The sequence below is a fragment of the Nestor notabilis genome, unplaced genomic scaffold (assembly GCF_000696875.1).
Source record: "Nestor notabilis isolate BGI_N333 unplaced genomic scaffold, ASM69687v1 scaffold9177, whole genome shotgun sequence".
Taxonomy (NCBI): Eukaryota; Metazoa; Chordata; class Aves; order Psittaciformes; family Psittacidae; genus Nestor; species Nestor notabilis.
In genome coordinates, this window is record NW_009936880.1 from 11849 (window position 1) to 37522 (window position 25674).

General features: G+C 36.7%; 1 protein-coding gene across 1 annotated transcript in view; it reads left to right on the forward strand.

Annotated features, from left to right (window-relative positions):
- Positions 1-1276: 1276 nt before the first annotated feature.
- Positions 1277-25674, forward strand: part of LOC104408841 (sodium channel protein type 5 subunit alpha-like) — a 41162-nt gene continuing 16764 nt past the window's right edge. The window contains exons 1-14 of the mRNA XM_010018565.1: positions 1277-1549; positions 3107-3225; positions 4601-4687; positions 5723-5851; positions 8043-8054; positions 10051-10130; positions 12807-13013; positions 13649-13712; positions 14327-14471; positions 19179-19281; positions 20957-21195; positions 21318-21470; positions 23046-23399; positions 24170-24622. Of these exons, the coding sequence (XP_010016867.1) occupies positions 1277-1549; positions 3107-3225; positions 4601-4687; positions 5723-5851; positions 8043-8054; positions 10051-10130; positions 12807-13013; positions 13649-13712; positions 14327-14471; positions 19179-19281; positions 20957-21195; positions 21318-21470; positions 23046-23399; positions 24170-24622 (2418 nt within the window). The remainder of the gene's footprint in view (positions 1550-3106; positions 3226-4600; positions 4688-5722; positions 5852-8042; positions 8055-10050; positions 10131-12806; positions 13014-13648; positions 13713-14326; positions 14472-19178; positions 19282-20956; positions 21196-21317; positions 21471-23045; positions 23400-24169; positions 24623-25674) is intronic.

The following is a 25674-nucleotide window of genomic DNA, read 5'->3' on the forward strand; positions in this document are numbered from 1 at the left end:
AGCTTTCCTGGCAAAAGCATGATGTAGACTAGGTGGCCCAGCACCCTGTCCAACTGAATCTTAAAACTGTCCAGTGCTGGGGAACCCACCACTTCACTGGAGAGGTTATTCCAATGGCTGATTGTTCTCAGTGTGAAAAATTTTCCTCTTGTGTCCAATTGGAATCTCCCCAGGAGTATTCACTCTGTCTTTTCAAAATTTTTTAGTCCTCTGTATTGCAAGGATTTTTTTCAGTCACATCTTCGTAGCTTCATTTTTTCTAACCTAGGTCACAATCTATAAATACTTGGCAGCTGATGAAAGGCCAAAAAGTCTGTTATTCAATGTAAGCACACAAGCAATGCTGGTAGATGTCTTCTGAAGAAATCCTCTCATGTTGTCAGTGAATTTTTGTCCAGTTACAACTTCTAGTCACTGCTGCTGAAGGGGATGTATTGGTTTTTTTGCTTTTGATCACTGTTTTTTAAAAGATTCAGCCTTCATTATTTATTTTTTTTTAAATTCAGCTCCCAAATCCTTAATGCTAAAATAATGTTTGTGAAGGTCCTTGAGTGCATCTAGGGGAGGGTAACGAATCTGGTGACAGGGCTGGGAGGAATGTCTAGTGAGGAGCAGCTAAGAACTTTGGGCTTGTCTACTCTGGAGAAAAGGAGGCTGAGGGGAGATCTCATTGCTTTTGACAGTCCCCTCTATGGGAGGGCAGGTGGAGATGGAGGTGCTGCTCTCCCTGTGATTCAGTGATAGGATGAATGAGTTCAAAGGGGATGAACAGCTCAAACTTGCACCAGTCGAGTTTCAGACAGGACAGGAAAAAGTGTTTCTTTACTGAGAAAGTGGTCAAACACTGTGACAGGCTTCCTAGGGAGGTAGTCAATGCCCCAAGCCTGTCAGTGTTTTAAGAGGCATTTGGACAATGCCCTTTAGTAACATGCTTTAACTTTTGGTCAGCCCTGAATTGGTCAGGCAGTTGGACTAGATGATCGTTGTAGGTTCCTTCCAACTGAAATAGCCCATTCCATTCCATTCCTTCTGTTCCATGTCCTCCTCTCCTCTCCATTCCATTCCATTCTATTCTATTCCATTCCATTCCATTCTATTCTATTCCATTCCATTCTAGTCTAGTCTAGTCTAGTCTAATACAGTATTTCACAGAAGGAAGAAATTATCTGATAGGTATTATTTTTAATCTGTGTGTTATTTCTGTTATTTTCTAATTGTCAGTAGCTTTCTCTTTTAAGTTACTTCTAGCACTGGAATGAAACATACAGAAGGAAAAATGGATCCCTTGTTTTGGTCATCAGAAACTAACAACTTTCGGCCTTTCACCCATGAGTCCTTGGCAGCAATTGAGAAAAGGATTGCTGAGAAAAAATCCCAGCAAGCTGAAGTTAAAAGGGAGAATAACGACAAAGAAGTTGAAGAAAATAAGCTTACTCCTAAGCTTGACCTGAAAACCTGCAAAACCCTGCCATCTCTGTATGGGGATCTTCCTGTGGAGCTCATTGGGGAACCCCTGGAGGATATTGATCCATACTACAGTGATCGCAAGGTTAAAACTTTCAAAAGCATTATTTTATTTAATTCTGTCTTCTGAACTCTTAAGAGATAGTAAAACCTCTATTCAGAAGCTGCTGGGTTTTGATTTTTCTGTAGACAGATCTTCAAACATTATTCGTGTTTTTTGGGTCAGGACTGCTAAGGTATGCTCCACATTGTGTAATGAAAAGGTATTTTAAGTTCCAGACAACAATTAGAATTAACTGTGAAAACCTGATTGACTTGGTAGATACACTTTGACAGGAAATATATTCTGGGATAACTGATGCTTTGTTTCCCAGAGCAGTTCATATGATGTCTGTGGGGCTGAGCTCACTGTCATATAAACAGTGCTTGTCAAACAGTAGATGACTTTCTGCATTTGTTTTGCTGAATTACAAATATTATACAAATTGAGGGAGACATATTTGAGATATTTCAAGTACTCTGTGCAGCAAACCCGTGTATTTTCATTACGGTAAATTAATTTCCAGTTATTTTATGTCTCATCAGCTTTGTTTATTCTACCACACATATATTGCATATGCACCATGCTATTGCAAACTGGTTTCTGTTGTTACCTACAGGACTGTGTAAGGTAGTTGATCGAGGAATTCCTTCTAAATTAGATGTTTATTGTATGATTGCTTACTATTAAGGGGTGCTTGACCTGAAGAGCAGAAGCTTCCATCCAGTCCTGTGTTGCTTTCTTTTATTTATACCAGTAAGTCACTGGAATATAATAATTTAATCAGAGAACATGCAGAAAGCTTTTTTCTTCCTGAGGTTTCTTTTCTTGAAGCAATCAGTAATATTCTTGATGAAGAGAAACTAAGGCTGATTCAGTTCAAGATATTTACATAAAATGTAGTGAACTGTGCTTTTTTTATGAAGAGATTTAATTTTTTACTTCATGTAAAAAATAGTAAGCTAAGTATTTATACCTAAGTATATGACCTAAGTATAATACCTATGACCTTAAGGTAGCTTAGAGGGAATTTACCTACTTGGTAATTTAGATACATTTCAAAACTAAAATTTTTACTTTGACATGACTAGATTCTGGCAGTTATACACAACATGTATTTTGTAAATAATTTTTCATGGCCTATAAAGCTATCCAAGAGTAAAGTACTTCTAATTTCGATTAACACCATTGTTGCAGTCCCATAATAGTATCCTTTGATTACTTTGATCAAGTGAATATCATCACTTGCTCTTCAAATTCATTCCCATTACTAGCTCCTTCCTCGCAGGCAATAATGAACTTTTTCTTTTAACTTTTGTTCCTGCTCATGGCAGGGAATGTTGAAACTTGATGATCTTTAAGATTTGTTCCAACCCAAAACATTCTATGACTCTATGATTTATGTAGCTGCTGTCTTTCTTTCAAAATGTAGTTATCATCAAATCGAAGCTCCAAGTAAGAGTATAGGAAAGCATTACTCATAATTGCAGTTAGTTATAGTTCTAGATGCAGATTTGAAAACCTGAACATTTAATTTTGGGTTGAAATTTTGTTTCATTAAAATATTTGATACCATATGAATATTTTTTTTTTTTTTAATAGACTTTTATGGTGTTAAACAAAAGTAGGACTATTTACCGGTTTACTGCCACACCTGCCTTATGTATAATTGGTCCTTTTAATCCAGTCAGAAAAGCAGCAATTAAAATTATGACCCATTCATATCCTTTTATTGGTTTCCCTTATTTCAGTTTTAAAACATACTGTAACATTTTCTGTTGTTCATTTGTTCTTATTAATGTAAATGTAAGCTCATGTAGCTGTGATAGAGGTTTTTCAAAAGCTATATTGAATGTTGTTTTACAACATCTGAAATATTTACATCATGTTGGTATACGTAAAAATGCCAAAAAATCTCAAATCTGCAAATCTGCGGATTTGCAGATACTGATGATTTGCAGATACTGTTATGAAAACACATTTAAAGGCTACTGTATGATATTTTAACCCTTTCCCAGAACTCTTTCTAAATCCCTACTGTGGTGATAAGCCTAAGTTTAAAAAAAAAAAAAAACCAGAAAACCCAGTGACACCCTGGGAAGGATGTGATTTTCAGCCACGCTTTGCTGAAAAAGTCTGATGTTATCCCCAAAAATGCATTCCACACTCAAGTTTAGAAAGTTCTGACGAGCCACTCATTTTTTATATCTTTTTTTTGCAATAATATAAATGTAGTTTGGAGAATGTAAAAATGTGAAGGATCGCAGGTGTAAAACCATAGGCTGAGCAGTTTCTGCTCTTTCTGCCAAACATCTAATTTCATTTGGAATTATTAATTTGAAGAAATAGGTCCTTTTATGGGAACTTATGGCTGACTTTTAATGTGCATTCATGCTATTAGAAATTGTTAAATTTACTGTTCAGTTTCAAATAAACCCTAAATTAAGACCAATGTTTGTTAAAAAAACCCAAACACTTTTTATTAGGGGCCAAGTCAACTTTCATGAAAGCAATTTTTTTCTTAAGTATGTTTTCACCACCTGCCACATAAAATGAGAAAGCTTTCTGAACTTGTGGCAGAGCTTAAATGTCTCTTTTAAGCATGTGTATATGGACTTCCAATTTCAAGGAACAGTGGTTCTTGATAATTAAACCTTTTCATCTGTTTTTCATAGGCTTAAAAGCCTCATTATTATGGGGTTGTGGCCCATTTCTCTTTATCTCCTGCTCCTGCCAGGAAGAAATGGAGGTTTCTAAAATTTCAAATAGCAGTAGGCAGAAGAGGACTCAGATTTTTTTCATTAATGTTCCTCCTCTCTTCTGTCAAACATATTATGTCCTGCTCGTGTCCTAACTTCCAAAACTATCTCCATGTGCAAACAATTAATTGTTATTTTTAAATCATTAAGTTTATCTATCTGAGCAGAATTTTTATCTGACATACTTTTCTTTGAAAAACACATGAAAAGTCCTGAGTATATTCAAAACCAAAGAAATTATTTGAAAAAATGGTATGGTTTCTTATGTGTAAATCAGCAGCTTTTCTGGACATAATTTTTTTATAGTATAGAACTTTTTCCTTAACTTATTATTCACATTATTTACTGGCTTTATTATATGTACTGTGGTACTCAATTGTGTTTCCATGACTGTAAATCTTCCAAAAGAACTCTGCTGGACTGAGTAAGTACCTCAGTTGCCATTTTTCACTCTTTCTAGGGATACTAACATGCTGGACTGAAGAATTTAAATAATGCAGTGATCCAGTTCTGGGGCTTAAAAATTCTCAGATAGACCTCTTGAGGAAGATTTGGGATTATTCTTATTATTAAGTCACACAGTCTTCTGTGGAGTTTCAGTGCCTTTTCTTAGAGGCTTACACCATATGCCCTTTTTTCTATATTGGCTAATTTTGGCGTCTGATGTAAAGTAGAAGGTTGCCCCATTTTTCTTTTTAAGAATTAAGCCTTTTAGAGAGACTGTGCAGTAGGATTCTAACTTAATATCTCTCATTCTAAAGCTATAACCTGAAGTTCTGTTATGGCTGGCTGATGCAAAAACTATAAAGGGATAAATATTAATTCCATTCTTCCTTGCTGTTTCCTGTGGACACCCTAGTTCAGTTGTTCACATTAGGAAACCACCTAATGTTTTGTTATCTTTTATAATTGTACAATGTATCAAGTGTAACTTGAGTTTATATTCTAAAATTAAATCTTGAAAATGTGGCTGGAGCCTCAGAGTTTCTATAATTTTAATTCCTCTTATTTTGGGCTAAGCATGGTGATAATGATAGCTTAATTTTATGTAGGATTTGTCAGAATATATATATAATATGTGCAAACTTTATAGGCTAAAATAAGTCTTTGCTGTTATTGTTCTGCCAAAATGTTGAGGCTTGGTAATTTGCCAGCCTGCTTTAGCACATAAACACAGCCATAAAAACATTTCATAAGGAATGAAATCCTTCATCTTTCATCCAGAAATAGTATCATATACTTATGTGAACATATGTGTTTATAGATTTACATGGAAATCTTACTAAAATTCAGGAAGGCATCCTCTTATACTCATGGTATTTCTGAAATTAATGTAACTTATTTTACCTTCTTCTCCATCCAGTGACTAAATCATACAAAAGGTAGAAATGTGCCTGAATGTGTTTCAATCTCTTTAATATTTTATTTCTACAACTTTAATAAACACTTTCCTTTCCAGACATATTTTTACTGGCATATATACTTCTGAAATATTGATAAAAGTAGTAGCAGCAGGATTTGTTTGGAATGAATTTACCTTTCTTCGAGATGCATGGAACTTCATTGATTTTGTCATTACTGTTATAACGTAAGTAAAACTCAGTGTTTTTTGCACTCGAGGGACAAACACCCAGATAAAATGCGGTTTGATATTGCTGAAGTTCTTTAGAGTGTTTGGCATCCTACCTGCTTAAGAGTTGCTGTGTTTGAGTCATCCTTTGCATATAGGCCTTAAAGCAAGACCTAAATGCAAAGGTCATCTTAGAACTGCCTGATTGTTCTCAATTTAGTACATATTTAAATTTTGTTAGGAGGCAATTGCATAAACAACCAAAACCAAGCATGCCTGTTTATATTGTCTTAGTTGTAGTCTGGATCAGCTGAAACTCTTTTGAGAAGGATCCAAAGTGGGTCACAAGGGTGTTGAACAACATGGTGATAAATAAAAGATAAATCCCAAGAATTATTTCCTTAATGCTCAAGGCAAAACACACTTCTGAAATGGCTTTGACTTGTTGGAAAGATGATGATGGAGTTCAAATAGACGATCTCGTGAAAGCACCTCTCCGGTGTTCAATCATGGTCAGAGAAGGAAATAGAAAATAAGGACATTACAGGTAAGAAATAAAGAAAGAAGCAGAACATATAGTTCCTTCTATGTGTGATCTTGTGTTTTTCTCCAGGACAGTATGTCATTTTACTCCTGACACCTCAAAAGAATTAAAGAAAGATACAGAGAAGCCGTATATCTTTTATTCTATACAATAACCAACAAAATAGAGGAGAACTATCATAAAAAAAACAAACCAAAACAAACAAACAAAAAACCCCTCAAAAAACCCAGAGCAGGAATATGGTTGAAGTCTGTGGCATAAAGCCAAAAGGAGAATAAGTAATTTTATTTTATTTTTTTTCTCCTCCAACAAGAGCTAAAGGCACCAAGTGAAGTTGTCATATGGCAGAATAAAAAAGGAGTTATTTTTCACACTACATCTAGGCATATTTCTCCTATAGGAGGTTGTGGATGGAAAAAAATTACTTGCATCCAGGAGTCATCTGGACAAAATCCCAGATGAAAACACATTAAGGGTTATTTTTAACATAAATATACTCTGTCTTGTTCAGGAAGTCCCTGAGCTATAAATTTACTGGAAAAACTAAAACTAGGAAGCATCACTGTCTTGATTCTAAACTCCCCTGTAAGCATCTGTTGTGGGTAATTCTTGAAGACAGAGTAATAGGCCAGATGGAATACTGCTCTGATCAGTTTTAAATTCATACCAAAACCAACTAGCTAAGTGGACAAGAAATGAGGAAGAAACCAAGTCAGAATTTGCATCTCAAATACAGATAATTAATCTTGAAAGCAAATTAGTCTTACTTACAGCAGTGAATAGATCCATTCATGTCCAGTCTCAGAGCTTTCAAAGCATATCTGTCATTTAGCATTTCTGAGTGATTTTCAATTGTCTTACTCCAATTTATTAGAGGTGTAGATTTAGATTCGAAAGGACCCCAGGAGATCCTGTGGTCCAACTCTGTGCTGAAAGCAAGGACTAATTTAGATTAGGCTGCTCAGGACCTCGTGCAGGGAAGTCTGAGTTTCTCTAAGCATGGAGATTCAACAGCATCTCTGAGCAAGCTATTCCAGCCACATAGTGTTGGGGTTTTTTTCTCAGATTTCTGATTGAAATGACTGGTGTAGCAAGTTATGTCTGCTGCATCTCTTCCATGGTGAGCTTTAAAGAACAGCCTGGACCCATATTCTCTAAGACCTTACATTGGACAGCTGCAGCAAGCAATCAGATTCCTGCTCCAGCACACTGTTAGCCTGCTCTTCTTCAAACTCAACAAATCAAATCCAGCCTGATAATTTAACCATCTAATTGTCTTACTGCCCTCCTTAGAGCCCTGGTTGGACTTGCTCCACTATGTAAAATGTCTTTCTTGCCCTGGAGATGCCGAAGCTGGACACAGATTCATTCTCAGAAATCACTTCCTTCAGTGTATAAACTAGACTTCTCAACATATGAGCTAGACTCATGCTAATCTAGCCCAGCATGTGATAGGGGTTCCATTTCACAATGGTGCTCTGCTCGTGCATGTTCAGTTTGTCTTCCATAACCCTAAGTCCTTTTCTACGCAGCTGTTCATTATCCAGTCTACCCTGATCTTCTACTTGAAGTCATGCTGACTTGGGGGCAAGACACTGCCTTTGCTTTTGCTGACCTTCATGAGGTTTCTACAGTCCATAACTCCAGTCTGTCAAACTCATGCAGCTTTGCCACCCTGTGTATTGACTGCTCTCCCTCCTGCTTAGAGTTTGTGAACTTGCTGAAGGTAAACTCTGTTCCATTCTTCAGGAGGCTAATGAAATTATTAAATGATATTTGCCCCAGGGCTGACTGATGAGGGATGCCAGCCACCAGCTGAACTTGGACCCTTTGATCACAGCACATAGATGCATGGATAATATTTCACTTCACTGCCTTAGAGCAGACCTCACTGGGAAAGAGCTAATCAAGGCAGTGCTGAGTAGTTTCAGCTTTTGGATGTCCTTTGGCGCTAGGTTCCCTGCCTCCTTAAACAACAGGCCTGGAGTTTCTTTAGTTATCTTTTTGCTGCTGATATACTTAAAGTAGCCCGTCTTGTTGTCCTTCGTATCTCTTGCTAGTTTCAACTTCAGCTGAACACTTTATCTTCCCTTGTTTCATGCCTGCATGCTTGGCAATGTCTTACTGTCCCTTCCCAGAGCTGTGTCTGCTTCAACTTTCTGCACACTTCCTTTTCAAATATGAGATTAGTCAGGAGCTCCACGTTCAGCCAATCTGGTTTTCTGCCACATCCGCTTGACTTTCTACAGAGTAGTGTGTGCCATTACTGTGCCTTAAAGAAAACACTGCTGAAGATCAACCAGATGTTTTGGGAGCTGCTTGTCCCTTTGGGCAGTTTCAGATCTCTGAACATGCTGAAATCTGCTGTCCCGAAGCCCAAGATTGTTATTCTGCTGTTCAATTTGCTTATTTCTCTTCAAATTTTAAATTCCATCACCTCATGGGTTCTGTAGCAAAGGCTGCCATCAGCAGTTATACCCCTGACTGTTTTTTCCTTATTTGTAAATAATAGGTTATGAACTCAGATGTCATCATGCACATATATATGCATATGAACAAAGTATTCTTATGGGTAGTCTGTAAACTCCTAAGGAGCTTACATGTTAATCATCAGCAACTATCAAGCAGTCCAACAACTGTATGAACAATTTCATTTTATTGTCTTACTTTCCTGCCCGTGCTCCTATTTATTTGTATCCAAGCAGGTATAAGCACTATAGTATCTCTTTCTGTGTTTTTTGTGGGGTTTTTTGTTGATTTTTTTTTTTGTGGGATCCTATCATGCAACAAATAAAAATGTTTGGAAATTAACAGTTAACTGAAGTGCAGTTATTACTTAAAGATAATTGAGAATTATTTAATCTTACAGGCTAGGCAAAGTAGTAGTGTTCTGATCTATTGCTGACAAAAGTCATGCTTTGAGTGAGAGGTCAAACTCCAGAGGTCCTTTCCAACCAATGTTTAGCAGATTCTATTATTGAGAACTTTTATTTTAAGGAATTATGTTGCCAGTTATGATCCTGTCATAAGATGAGTCACAACTTACGTCCATTCTGACATGAAAGAAACCTTATAAAATGCATTACGCAATATAAAGCCTGCTTAAGTGCTGTATAGAATGTACTACTCACAAAATACTAATTTTCTGAAATCTTTGAATTGTTGAAATTATTAAATTGAAACCAGTTTCAATAGTCAAGTACCTAGCTGACGGTTAAATAGAAGTTAGAAAGAGAGCCATGTGGTACAGAATTGACATATTGTAAACCTATCTTTGCTCAACACCCTTCTTCTAAAGTATATATTGTGTAGTTTTAAAATAGCTGCAACATATACTTTCATGTGGTCTTCTAAATCAGATTAGCATCTTACAGTTAGGACATCAAAGGTTTTATATTTATTTGACATTTGATGGATAAGAACTCAAAGGTTAAGCATCCAAATAAACACTAAGTAAAAACCGTATTTTTTTTTCAGAGGCACTATTCAAAAGTCTAATTATTTTATATCAATATTTAAAAATAGACTTAGATTCCTGGCTTTATGCATCTACCTTAGGACATAGTTGACCTATTTATTTTCTGTACTTTATTCATTACTGTCTTCTCAGTATGCATATGCTCTGAAAAGCTAGATCTTCGTCATTTGGTTATATTATGGTTTAATTTTATAGGTATGTTACTGTGGGCAAGGGTTCAGCTCTTCGAACTTTCAGAGTACTGAGGACTTTGAAAGCTATTTCAGTAATATCAGGTAAGGAACAACATGTCTTACTGATTTTCTCTCGGCTTCAGCAGTATGCTAATTCCAATTCCTCTCCTGTTCTTGTCTTTAGTTTTCTGGTCAGTTTTTGTGACTGTTAAGGGGATCACAATGTGTAACTGCTTTGCAGTATGTAGTAACTCTCAGCGGCATCCCAACAGAATAATTTTTATCATTCTTGTGGTTTAAACCCAGCCATTAACTCAGTACCCTGCAGCTGCTCACTCAATCCCCTTCCCAGGGCAGGATGGGGAGGAGAATCGAAAGAATGTAAACCCCATGGGCCGAGATAAAAACAGTTAAATAATTAAAGTACAGTATACTACTGCTAACTAATAACAATTATGATTGGGGAAAAAACAAGGGGAAAAGATATAAAACTAAAAGGGGAAAAGGAAAAAACAATAACCAGCAGTGGTGCACAATACAGTTGCCCACCACCCGCTGACCAATACTCAGCCCAACCTGGGCAGTGATTGGTCCCTTCTGGTTGACTCCCCTCATTTTATATACTGGGCATGACGTGCTGTGGTATGGAATACCCCTTTGGCTAGTTTGGGTCAGGTGTCCTGTCTCTGCTTCCTCCCGGCTTCTTGTGCTCCTCCTCCCTGGCAGAGCATGAGACACTGAGAAGTCCTTGATCAGGATAAGCACTACTTAACAACAACTAAAATATCAGAGTGTTATCAGCATTATTCTCAGACTACAGCCAAAACACAGCACTGCACCAACTGCTAGGAAGAAAATTAATTCTATCCTAGGCAAAACCAGGACAGTCATCTTTCCTCAAAACCATTTTGACGCAAGCAAATTTTTGTATTTTCTTCTTTATCTATCCCATCACTAATGTTCAATTTTTCTTAACCCAGTGCCTTTGTCTTTTTCTTTTGTCTTTTCTGAGCTGCACACCCTGTTCAATATGTTGTCTTAGCATAATATGGCTATTCCACCACAATTCTGGTTTTATATTCTACTTCATTAGCTTAATCTTTTACGGTTTATTTCCCAGAATGCCGACTTCACAATATTTCAGAGTTCCATTTATTTATTTACTGATCCCAGCCACTACCTGGATTGAGCATAAATGTTCTAAACAGTGTTTTGCATATTTGATATTTTTTTGAGTCATGACACTAATTAGGATACCAAAGTGTAGATTTCAGAGTCCAACTGCAGCAACTCATTTGAAAATCCATGTGACTATATATCTCATTGTCATCATCTATATTAAGCTTAGAATTTTTATGTAATTTTAAATATATTTTTTATTTTTCTATTAAAACAGTAATTAAACATAAGAAATAATTAATTTTTAATGTCAATGCCACCCATCAGTACTTTTCCTTTTATATTCAGTATGGAGAACCGAGATTAAATGTAATTTTACTTTTTTATCACAAAAGACTTCTAGAAAAATCATGGATATCACTCTCTGGCTATGTTACATTATAAATTCAGTTATTCTACCAGAATATTGGTCTTTAGTTTGTATGTAACCCATTTTCACAGAACCACAGAATGGCTGAGATTGAAAGGGAACTCTGGACGTCATTTAGTCCATCCCTTCTTCTCAAGCAGAACTATTAGAGCTGGCTGACCAGGACTGTGTCCAGACAGCTTTTGAGTATCTTTAAGGATGGAGACTCCCCAACGTCCCTGGGCAACCTGTGCAAGTGCTCAGTCATCCTCAAAGTAGAAAAGTGTTTCTTGATGTTCAGAAGGAACCACCTATGTTTCAGTTTGTGCCCATGGCTTCTGGACCTGTCACTGGGCACTACTGAAAAGAGCCTGGCTCCATCCTCTTTGCATCCTCCCTTCAGATATTTACACACAATGATGAGGTCCTCCCTGACCCTTCCTTTCTCCAGGCTGAACATTCCCATCTCTCTCAGCCTTTCCTCACAGGAAAGGTGCTCCAGTCCTTGTCATCTTTGTGGCCCTTTGCTGGACTCTCTCCAGTACGTCCATGTCTCTCTTGTACTGGGGAGTCCAGAGCTAGACCCAGTACTCCAGGTGTGACCTCTCCAGTGCTGAGCAGAGGGGAATGATCACCTCCTTCGACCCGCTGGCCATGCTTTGCTTAATGCAGCCCAGGATACCATTCACATTTGTTGCAAGACAACATTGCTGACTCATGTTCATCTTGGTGTCCACCAGAACCCCAGGTCTTTTTCTGCCAAACTGCGTTCCAGCTGGGTAGTCCCAGACTTACATATTTTCCCTTCTCAGTGTCACAAATGCTCCTTTGTTTTTAAACTGGTGATATCTGTAAGGCATTAACTTCTAAGACAGAATTCCATGAGGTCAGCAGAAGCTATCCTTTATCGTAATGTATATTTGTCACAATGTGAAGTACTTGTTGAATGTTAATCAAGCACAGAAATCTGTCCATATTCATTAACATTCTTAAGAGATTGCTTAGACACCATCTTAATTTAGAATTTTCAAGTTAGCAAAATTAATGTTAGAAGGAAGTAAAAGACACATAAGTTATGATTAGGCATTTTAAGTAAAAGCACATTAATCATTCCTATGATTTATTTTACCTCATTTTATATTCTGAAGTTACAAAACCATAACACACTTGCTACTGTTGTATGCTATTATATGGGAACACTAAAGCATTTCTCTTCTCATTTTGCATATTGTTGAATCTTACTTTTCTAGGTCTGAGAGTCATTGTAAATTCACTTATTGAATCTGTTAAGAGACTTGCAGATGTGTTGATCTTCACTGTTTTTTGCTTGAGTGTATTTGCCCTAGTAGGCCTTCAGCTTTTTATGGGCAATTTAACATTCAAATGTGTCCTCAATAATACTGACTACAATGACACATTATGTAAGGATGCTAAGATCTACATACCAAATACTCAAGGTAAATTTTATTCTTTTCTCTCATTTCACAATCTGTGTTTTTTGTTACATATGTCTTGGGTTTTTCTTTAACAAAGATGTTACAATGTAGTTACACATATTTCTCATAAGGAGGTATGTCCTTCCATTTGCACAAGTAGCAATAGGAAGTCTCTGGGGCAACTGAATGCAAGATTAGTGGATCCTGGATTTGGAGAAAGATTAACAGCCTGTAGGACAGAAGAGACTGCGTTGTCTATAAGCATTTGCTTCTTTGCCTATGTACATTGTACAGTGATCCCAATTTTAGGGGCACTGCACAGAGAATGTTTTTTTTTTTTTCCATTACTTAATTATATCGTTCAGGGATTTTGCCTGCTTCTGACAGAGATTTTTATTTTTACCAGAGATCAAATAAAATCTTACCTTGTGAGTTGTTCGTAATTATTTTTGTTTTAATTGCCATAGAGACACATCTGCTGAGAAACAACCCTATGTGTCCTTAGTTGTGAAGGGAGTGTTTCACAGAGATTTGGTGTAGCAAGGTGTTTTTTTTTAAAAGTGTAACAACGTAAGGTTTACTGCCAGAGTGCTGTAAGAACTGTCAACTTTTTATTTTTTGATTCCTTGATTTACTTATTTATTTGTTTTTATTAGATATCTGCTCCAGAATGAATAAATCTTCTGACATATTGCTCTGTGGGTTCAGTTCAAATCGTGAGTAAGTGAACAAAACAGTTTTAGTATACTTCCTTATTATTATTATACTTCCTTATTTTTTCCTCCTTTCATTTTTTGGCCTAAAGGAATGGTGATGAGGAGGGTGGAATGTCTGTGTGTTATTAAATTAAAGCCCAGATATTTCACATCAGAAAAAGAATGAAGTATAGTACTAGGATGCAAGCAATTATTTATGTGCTTTGTTGCTAACCACTGGTAATGGAACGGTGATGTAGAATTACATGTATGAGTACGGAAAGAGATCAGTAAAGACCTGTGAGATATAAATGAACTCTCCTCCTCTTGGTGAATTATTTTTAAAATCCATTTTCCCCCCTCTTTATTTGTTTAAATGTATCCTTTATCAGTGGAGAGTTTCTGTCTAGTCAGAAACCAGGCAGAGCTAGAGTTTGTGTCTAGTAGGTTTAACTAACCAAATGACTTCCTAGGATTGTCTGATATAAATCAGCCCTTCTAGCAGAATTGTATTGGGGAATAATGAAACAGACTTTCAGATAAACTGAACAAATCTGTATTGGATTTTGTGTACTGGATGCTTTCAGGTACAATCTAACACTGCAAGTGAGTATTGCTTAACATTTCTTTTGTGGCTAGCAATGAGTGTCCAAAAAACTACACGTGTAAGCCAGTTGGGAAGAATCCTGACTTTGGTTATACAAGTTTTGATCATTTTGGCTGGGCCTTCCTTTCTGTGTTCCGTCTGATGACACAGGATTACTGGGAGCGTCTCTACAGACAAGTAGGTACTTTTATTACCTGCTATAATGACTTTAGATATGCAGTTTAAAATATTATGTCCACTAGAAAATTCTGCACCTGTCTCAATATTACTGATAACAAATTTCTTTAAAGATCAATGTAAATATTGAAGAAGTATCTTCAGGTGACTAAGTTGTTACACCTTCTGCAAGTGACATTGGATAGGAGCAATCCTGCTGTGTATGCTCATTGGAGAACACACTTGGGTCAGTGAGTAATAGTTAAATATTAATACGAAAACTTCAAAGGATTTGGGTATATAGTACATTTGGCTAGTGCACTCACTGCTGCTGCAGGGGAGATGAGGACTTGTTACACACACTGTTTCTCTTCCTTTGAAGTCCTGACTCCCCACTTAACTTTTTGGCTCAACATACACGCTCGTTTCAAATAATTTTTGACAACTGATACTAAAAAAATTGGAGTCTTTATGTTTTGATTCAGAGAGTTGAATGTAACTTTCAAGTTCTGCTTTCTGGTAAAAATGGTGCAAAAATTGCATGTAGAGAACTCTCTGGGTCCTTTACATCGACGCAGTGCGTTTGCTAGAAAGGTATTATTCTCTGCCTTGTTCCGTAATGTTCATATGGTCCACTTTAATTTATTTACAGCAGCCTTTATCAACTGGGAAAATGTAAATAAGCAGTCAGTCTGAATATTGCCTCTGATTCTCTCATCAGAGCATCTTTCATGATTATTCAGATAATCCTAGTTTTCACCCATATTACTGAGTTTTATTAGTTTCTTCTGTAGTCACCTGTGTATCTCTTTACAGCTGAAGTTGTCTTCTCATAACTTAAACTTGGGTGATCATTTGCCCAATTTGCTGTGAGATATTCAATTTAATTTTAGGAATGTATTTTGTAAATTCTTCTCTGCAATACATAGCATCATTATGAATGTTTGGTGGTCTGTTACATAAAGAGAAAACATTGTGTGATCACAGACATTTTTAAGAGCTGAAATTTATTCACTTGAAGGCCAGGGGAACTCCTGACTAGATGTATTTCTACACCTTCTATTTGACTTAGACCAGAGGTAGATCCTACTGTTTAATGAAAACAGTGAAATATGTTGAGCATTTGTTTTGTATAGGAAAATAAATTGTTTAAAGTGAGTTTGAAATTCTATTTTAAATGTTAGTTTGTTAAGAAGTTATTATAACTTTTATTTATTTTAAACTCTTCCTCACAGACTATCCGTACATCTGGAAAGAGCTACATTTTATTTTTTATGGCAGTCATATTTTTATGCTCATTTTATCTCTTCAATCTGATCTTGGCTGTGGTAACTTTGACATATAAAGAGCAAAATAAAGCTATAGAGGCTAAGGAAAAATTACTTCAGGATGCCTATGAAATTCTAGAGAAAGAACAGGTTTGTAAATTATTATAGATAATATATATTATATATGGTTCCTTTTGTTTTCTTCTGTTTGTGAATTAGGGAAATAAGAGTTTTATTAAACATGTGCTTCTTAAAATATTTTCTCACACTTCATTTGTCTTTCTGTCTCTTTATAAATGCATGTGTATGTATATATAAATATATATAAACTTTTTTGTGTTACAAACTAACAAAATAAGTCCAAGTTAAATCATATTAAGTTTTAGGATTTGCAGACCTGACATTGTGTAGGAACAGCTTGCTGGCAAGTATATAGCTTTCATGGTACTGCAGATGGTGCTTTGTGGTTTACCCTATTCTTGTACACTAACACTGTTGCTTTGTACAAAAACTCCTTTCTCTGGATATTCCTTCTTGCTCTTACTGTGTAGTCGGATGAACAAAGTATGAGTGGATAAATTTGTATATATAGGAAAAACTGTCATTTCTACAGTTCCTTGAGATTGGAAGTTCTGATGCTGATAGATTTCAGGACTGATTAAAAATGCAAGCTGTCTGAGAGCCACTGTGATTGGCTATTTAAGGCACTTTATGCCTTTTTTTGACTGACTGCATGCAGAAGGCCTACCAGTTGACAAGAAGAGTCGTAGTATTTGTCTAGTCTAATGCCATTAGTTCCATATTAATGTAGACGGACATCCAGCAACAGTGTTAATTTCTTTGCTGTTCATTTGGAGACTTTATAGACACACATCAGATATCTATAGTGTTTCCTCTTGGCACAGTATTGCCTAGATTCTTTAATTCCTTGGCCTGTACAGGACCAGGGATCACCTTGTTGTTTTTATTCTATTTCTGAGAAATGAAGCTGTGAGCTGAGGGAACAAGATAGAATGAAAATTATTGATAAGACATATTTTATAATCTAAATTTTTATAAAAGATACCTCTGATTTACTGCTAACAATCAGAAAAGTCAGACTTGCAAGAGGACATACAAATATTCTCTAGCAACTATCCAATTTCATCATTAAGATGAACTGCATCACCATTTGCAAAATTCCTCTTCTACAGCGTCAACAGGCCTGTAATGTTTCTCTTTCCAAAATTCCAGCTTGCCAAGCTTAACTTAGGCTTTTCTTCTGTCTATTTTTCATTCAACAGGATTAGTAATTAAGAAAAGTTTAACACTTTCAGATTTAGTTTGAGCCCTTAGTCTTCTGTTGTCTTTGGGCTCAAGGTCCTTTCCAAAGCAGGAAAAGGATAGTAAGAGGATACACCGAAGCATTCTGTAATTCAGATACAAAATACAATATCTAAAGTGGCAAAGACAGACTTTAATTACAGTAACCCCCCTTTATCTTTCAGTATTGTAAATAGCATTTTGTACTCCTATCTTTTCATAGCAGTTTAATATTTGAAAAGTAGAAATCGTCGGTGTAGAGCATTCAGATAACATAATAATTAAACTATATATGATCCTAGTCCATGCATTGACATTTGCCTTGTATTAATAGACAGATCTTTTGCTGATTCTTTTACAGATGTTGGCTGTGGGAGAAGGTAATAAGGCCTTAGACGTCAGATCTGAAATGTCTGATGACTTGAAAAATTCAGAAGAAAAAGAGATGAAGAAAGAAAAACCTGTTTTAAGAAAAAGTTCAATTTTAAGTCATAATGACAAAGATGAGCATATATTTCAGGCACAGCCTGATCACTGCCACAAGAAGCTTGTAAGTATTTGAAATAGAAGATAGATTCATTAGACTTGCACATGGTATGACAATTAGATGAGCAGAAAAGCTTTCTTTATTTGAAATCTTTTCCCTCTTTTTTTCTCCTTTTTTTTTTTTTTTTTTCTTCCCCCCCTTCTTGCATGCATCAGATTAACTTGTTTTTTAAAGCAATCTGAAAGTTAGGTTTTGGCACCAGAGGGAGACAGCACTATATGGACTTGAAAGGGAAGTTTGAAGTGGCCATCAGTAGCATAGTTATGACGCATTATAGACCTCTACACTTAGAGCTATGGTAAGATCTGTTGGCATCTCTATTGTGCTGCATAAATAAATGTATAAAATCCTGCAAGTTTTAGAATTTCCCTAACAACCTAACCATTCTCTTTTTTTGTACACACAGCTAATTCTCTGGCCTGAATATTTGGGGCTGGATTTAGTTCAGTATGAAGATTTCTAATGTTAGGGGCCTGATTCACTTGTGTAACGATAATCATCTAGTGCCATTTCAGATATTCTTGGGAAGCTTGGATATTCTGGTATCTCTGGTGTCTGTGGCACATGTTCCAGCACTGTGTGGATATCTCAAACACATTACGGAATCTCAAATGTTACTAAATTTCTAGATTTAGGCAACTGGATTGTGCTCCAGGTTTTTGTTTGCAGGTGTCAACACGTGATTTAGGATCTAAACTCCCAGAGTCGACTATAGATTTGAATTTTTGGGTCACAAATCAATCTCTAGTGGCATTAGAGGTTTCCTAGAGTGTCTTACTTGGCCTCCACCTACCCTACAGAAGGGTACAGATATGACGTGTCACGTCTGTTTGGTCTGAGACTGTGGATGTCTCAGATACCAAATGTCTAAATAGACAGTCTCAAATGGCTTCAGATGCTTAGGCTGAAGTGAATCAAACTTGCATATATAAATATATATATATATATAGCATCAATTATAATAAAGCAGATTTTAGCTGCATTGTTCACATGAACAAATTAAATGTGGATGTTTGAATATCAGGCTGAATCCCACGTGTGCTGTTTCACATCTTGATTACAGCTGTGACTTCTGGCTCCCCTGCTCATCACTCCTTTCTAAATCCATTAAGAAACTGCTCTTAAGACTTGAAATTCTTACTTTTCCTAATCTTGGGATTTTTTTACAGTACCTTTGACTCTGGCAAAATACCATATATCTCATGGACAGTCCTTACTATCATGTTACCAAGAGCCCAGCACTACTTATATAATGGCATTATTATAGTTGTTAAATATTTTCAGAAGGAAACAACTTGTAAAATATTTCTGGTTTTGATGAAATGTCCTTTGCCTTTCCCAGACATATCCATTACCACCACCACTGATAGCTATCACTTAAGCAGAGTCGGGAAATAAAGGGTTGGGGGGTAGAACACACCACGACACCTTCAAAAGCAAATACATGGTATTGTTGTATTGTTTTGTTTTACATCCTTCCAGCAAGGTAAGGCTTCATAAAAATGCGTATTTAAAAATCCATATTGATCTTATGCTGGACATAATTTTATTTATAATTGCCATTTCCTCATATTCCTTTGTTATATTATCTTCTGTTGTCTTTCTAACCAGAGGCAGATACTGCTGTCCTATGAATTGTCAGTGGACTCTGTTAACGATCCTTTTCAAAGACAAAGGTTAATGAGTGCAGCCACTGTTATTTCAGGTAATTTGCGTAAGTCATTCTTTAGTGATTTTCCTACGGTGATTGTGTAACTTAAACTAAGAGATGAAAATGTCACAAACAGACAGCATTATTTTAAAAGTCACTAGGGCAAATTATGCTGCAATTAAATGTACATTTCAGTAAAGTAAATGTTCTCATATCACATATCTGTAACTGTTACTTACAATTACCAAAGGTTGTACCTGGCCAAATTGATTGCCCTGTACAGTAAAATGAATGGGGTTTGTGGATGAGAGCAACATTTTTGTTTACCTTGACTTTAGCAATGCTTACAACACTGTTTTGCACAGAACTTTTTCTTTCAAGTTAGGGTGTAAGGATCTGCAAGGGTGGGCAACCAGCTGGCCAAAAAAAATGGTTGGATGTTTGGGCTTCAAGTGTCTGGTCAATAGGCTGTATTCTACCTGGAGGCAGGTAATAAGTGGAGTACCACAGGGGTGTGCCCTCAGACCCACCTTTTCCTAAGTGACCTGGAGGAGGCAACAGAGGGCTTGATCTTGAATTTCACAAATGACACCAAATTGGGGGGGAACTCTTGATGCACTGGAGGTAAGAGCTGCCATCTGGAGGGACTTAGACAGGCTGGAGGAATGGGCCAACAGGAACCTTATGAAAATTCAACCAGAGCAAATGTAAACTTCTACATATCTGCAAGAACCTTTCACAACAATACAGGCTGTGAGCTGGCTGGCTGGGAAGCAGCTCTACAGAAAAGGCCCTCTGGGTCCTTGTGGGCAGTGAGCTGAGCATGCAACATGCCCTTTCAGCAGCAATAGCTAACAGTATCCTAGACTTTATTAAAAGGAGTATAGTGGGGAAAAGTGATTATTGCCCTTTATTAAGCACTTGTTAGACCACATACTATGCCCAGTTTGCCCCTCAATCTCCCCAGTACAAGAAATGCATTCAGTTCAGTAGAGGGCTGCCAAGCCAGGCACTGAAGCAGTTGCCCAGTGCTGGGCTGGTTCAGCCCAGAGAGAAAGCTTTGAGGGGAAGTTAATATCAGCCTTCCAGTGTGTAGGAAGACATTCTTAAGAAGATGAAGCCAGGCTCTTCACAATGGTGCACAGTCGAAAATGAAGGAACAGACATGAATTGAAAGAAGAGAGTTTAAAACTCTAAGTGGAAGCTTTCACCATGGCAGAGGAACGACTTATGCGTCTCTGCCTTCATAGCTGACCCTGCATTGAGAAGGGGGTTGCACTAGAGATCTGAGGTCCCTTCTAACTTATCATATAAGCATATCCTCAACAATGGGACATCAAGATATGGGGAACACCCTTCTTCATTTTATCCTGGACTTTTCTTCAACCCATGCTGCATCTGTGACTGCATAGATGCAACTCACAGAAAAACTGACAGTTTCCAAAGACAGTAATTTCTCCTTAATACAGATCCTTTATCATCCTTCAATAATATAATAAATGTATGAAGAGGTGGGTAATATCACCTGTTTCTTTAATTATGAGATTTGTTGATAGTGACCTTCAAAGAGCCTATAATTTGTTTGTGTAGAATGAGTGAAACTGTTTTTCTTCCAATGATGCCATTTTGCTCACATGATTTTTCTTTTCAAACATTTCGGTGAATGATTGTCTTTTTCTTTATGCTGTAATATTCCACATAAGATTATCTGTATGTCACTTACCTCTTTGTCATTTAGAAATGCAGAAGTCAAAAATTAAATGCCCTTCTCAATGGAAACATCTTGCTCAAAAGTGTCTAATTTGGAATTGTTGTCCATTCTGGAGAGCAGTCAAAGAGAAGGTGAAATTGGTAATTTTGGATCCATCTGCTGATCTCTTGATCATGTTTTGTATTATCGTGAATACCTTATTCATGGCTTTGGAGCAGCCTGGCGTGAACTCTGATTACCAAAAAATAATTTCTAGAATTGACCGGGTAAGTTAGGTCTATCTTAGAGTGAATATGAAGGCATGACCCCATATTTATATTTGGAAAATCCCATAAGGAAACATACTTTTTCAGTGACTTTTTGCTGGATTTCTTTTTCCTCTTTCCAGGTCTTCACCCTGATTTTTACTGCAGAGATGATCTTGAAAATCATTGCTCTTGATCCTTACAACTACTTTCAGCGAAAGTGGAATATTTTTGATAGCATAGTTGTTATGACTGACCTAATAAGCTTTAAAGAAAATCTGTCATATTTCAGGCTGGTAATTATTTCTTTATTCTTTTTTTACATATATGTTATGTAGATTTGTGAAAGATTACAGTGAAATGCCCTCAAATTATTTTACTGATGAGACTGTTATATTACTTCTCTTTGTTAGTAAATAGCAAGCCACTGTGAATATTTAATGAAAGTGGATATTAAATGAATATTAACAAATACATTCAGTATGATTATTATACTGTGTATGTTGCATACTACAAATCATAGAATTATAGAATCATAGAATGGTTTGGGTTGGAAAGGACCTTAAGATCATCTAGTTCCAACCTCCCTGCCATGAGCAGGGACACCACACACTAAATCATGTCGCCCAAGGCTTTATCCAACCTGGCCTTGAACACCGCCAGGGATGGAGCATTCACAACTTCCTTGGGCAACCCATTCCAGTGCCTCACCACCCTCACTGTAAAGAATTTCTTCCTCATATCTAGTCTAAACTTCCCCTGTCTAAATTTGAAGCCATTACCCCTTGTCCTACCGCTACAGTCCCTAATGAAGAGTCCCTCCCCAGCATCCTTATAGACCCCCTTCAGACACTGGAAGGCTGCTACGAGGTCTCCACGCAGCCTTCTTTTCTCCAGGCTGAACAGCCCCACTTTCTCAGCCTGTCCTGTGGCACAGTGTGCTCCTTTGAAGATTTGACATAGCAGAGAGTTCACTGGCTTTCTGTTAGGTCTGTACAGTGGCACTGCTCATCTACATTTCAGATCTTCAATTAGGAAAAGGTATTATCTGAGCTTAGGGATAGCAAAGGTTCCCTCACAGCTTTTCCTTTTGAGTTGAGATTTATAAAATAACATAGCTTTCCTCAAGGCTTAGATCTTGGCCTTGAGGTCTTCTCAAGGCTTTCTTCCATGTTAGGGAACAGGAGGAGTATGTCTGAGATGTCTATGTATAATGATATGTTTTTGTTTGCATCCTTAATATGTATTTAGAGTGCTATATTTCCTAAATATTTATAACATTCTTCATAGCTTTGCAGAGCCATCACTCTAGAAATTCAGTTGAATTCTGTTTCATCTTGTGTATAATGACTGAAAGATTGAAGCAGCCCTAATGCTAATGTAACTAGAAGTGTCCTTTTTACTCATAAGAATGCATAGAATAGATCCCAACTGGCTTTTCAGATCAGTTTTAAGTCAGTTGTGTAAAAGGTAGAAAAAGATATTTTTTCAATTTTTCTGATACTTTTGATTTAGTCCAAAATGCAGTCATTTCTTAAGCCTCATCCAAATACCTATTAGCCACTTGAATAATATTGCTATTATCATTATTGCTATTAATACTAATAGACTTACAGGTGCTCCTATATAACTTAGCTCAAACAATTTGAGAGCTTCCTTTGGCAGTTGTCTGTTCTTAGTAAAATTAACTATCTGAGCTGAAGCGCAGTGTTTTGCATTGGAACAAATACAAACCTTTGTTTGGGGGAAAAGTTATGGTGGTGTTCCTGAAGTAAAGCCAGCATGATAAATGCAGGGTCTGGTTTTTATTTGTGCTATGCTATCTATGCAGTGTTTGCCACTCACCTTGTTCTCTTGTGTTTTACTTACAGCTCAGGATCTTCAAATTGGCAAAGTTCTGGCCAGCCTTAAATACTCTTATGAAAATAATTCTAAACTCAGTTGGTGCTCTGGGTAACCTCACTCTGGTTTTGATTATCACTGTATTTATTTTTGCTGTAGTAGGAAAGCAGGTTTTAGGCACTTACTATAGAAAACATGCTTTAAAAATAAGCACTGATAAGCAGTTACGCTGGCATATGGAGGATTTTTGTCATTCATTCCTGATCATATTCCGAATATTATGTGGAGAATGGATTGAAACCATGTGGGAATGTATGGAAGTGGCTGGAAAAGGGCTATGTCTTCCCATTTTCTTGCTAGTCCTGGTCATAGGAAACCTGGTGGTGAGTTTCAAGCTATTTTTCAGTCCATTCTGAATGCATCCAATTAAACCAGCATCTTTTTTTCCAACGCAAACTTTATTATTTGAAGAGTATTCACAGTATTCTTTTTTCTGTATGTTACTTAATATAAGTTTTTCTTCTGATTTTTTTTCTTTTTCCCCTGTCTTTCTCTTTCTCACACAAGAGGTAGCCGTTAAGCAAAATAAAATTGTTTATTCTACCCAGAGTATAGAAGTGCAGTGCTTTTATGATTTGGTCTCTGATTTTTTCATCTTTTGTGTTACTAGGATCAAATAACCAAATTATTCGGTGCTTTTAATGCTTACCAATTTATCCTTATATTGTCTAAAGTTTAAAGACCCCAGATTTTCTGGCTTGTGTGCCATATACTGGAGCTAGTGTATATATACTGGAAGACAAAATCTTTTTCATCTGCTGGATTTGTTGGTGCATACCAGATCCTTTTTGATGGTGGTGTTACAAAAATTTATCTTTGCTTGCTGTTTTTCTACCTCCTTGTAGACATTATGGACATCAGACCACGTGAAAATATATTTGCTAGACCCAAACCCTCATGTCCTTCTTTTTGTTCTTGCCCTTCCTTCCAGAAGGAGCCATATTATACTATATTAATATTTCAGTATAATAGTAAATGATTTCATTGCAGTGGTTGATGAAAGCAAGACTGAGATTTTTTTATCTAAGGAAGGTTTTCTGAAATGCCTTTTCTGTTAGCAGTAGCGTCTCCAACTTACTTTAACTATTTTAAGGTGCTCAACCTATTCATTGCCTTGCTGCTGAATTCGTTCAATACTGACTCCTCAATGGAACAAGAGGAACCTGGACAAATGACCAAAAGTCAGATTACCATTGTGCAGATTCACAAGGGCCTGCGGTCTGTGAAAGACAGAATTTTGGGTCATTGTGGCAAAATAATGAAAAGAAGCCTCAAAACAACAACCAAAAAGAAGACTTTAGTGAAAATTTCTGCCAAAGACATAGAGGAAAATGACTATGCCATGACAGATGTCAGAAAGGATATGGACAACATCTGCTTTGACATGAGATATTACAATACTGAAGAGAATTGCTCAGTGACAAGGAAAGACGAAGAATTTTTAACCAGTCATAGTACCTGTGTTCCCATTGCAGTAGCAGAGACTTACATGGATGAAGGTGGTGATGAGCACAGTGTATGCACAGAAATAGAATACAAAAACCAGGTAGGGAATATTAATATTTGAAAAATTATTGTTACTTGCATCTATAAGTATGATCTTGAAGGCTCAACTGTAAATGTTATCCCTTCTGTCATTTCTGTCATTTTACTTTCTTTGTTCTTCTAATAGCTGCAAAATAGACCAAAATAGTTTTAGTTATTTAATGAGAGATGTGGAATATTCACTTTTCCATCATTCTCCTCATTGATAGCCATCATTCTGCTTTTGCCTGTTTTGCTTCCATTTATGGTTGTCAATTGCTAAATGAAGTTTGATCAAGACAGACAGTCTCCTTTGCCTTAGAGATGGCACCTGGAATTTTTGGAGGACAGTACTCTCGTATTATTTTTATGTTGCTTCGCAGTTGCATAGAGTCCAGAGGCAAAGCAAATAAAAGCTTCACCTTAAAAAATTAATTTCTTAATTTTTTATTAATTGCCTATTCACTTCTATGATACTTTGGACTCCTCTTTATATCTCTGTTTTTTTGTGTCGGGCAGGTAAAAGCTCAAGTGTTTATATTGCCATGATAAAACAGTGCAATTCATTTGCCTGTATGCAGGCATTTAGAAATATTTGAGATACTTGAGGTGTCTGTCACACCCACGTGGGACTGACAAATAAGATACAGAAGCTATAGGAACTTTCATTGGCATCTGGAGGCCAGGGATGTGTAGAAACACCTCAGATGACACTAGTTATCAGCCACAATTAGATTACTCCATTTAGATACCTGAATTTCAAGATTCCACATGCTACTTGCCTTATAGATGTCAAGTGCATTTTGAGGTGCTAGGTTGGGTCATACAGCTTCTAAATGAATCTCCAAAAAGGTGACTGTCAGTTTCTGTAGATCCTGTATTCTATTTAACGTGCCATGTGTATGTCTTAGATATCACCCAGGTATCTTAAAAGGCACTAAACATGCATGAATACATTTTAGTTCAAAATCATTGGGTCATCCTCTGAGATTCTTATTCCTGTGTAAATATGTTTGCCTGTAGACGGTAAGGGTGATACCTTTTAGCCCACTGACAGTACTGCAGCTGTGTATG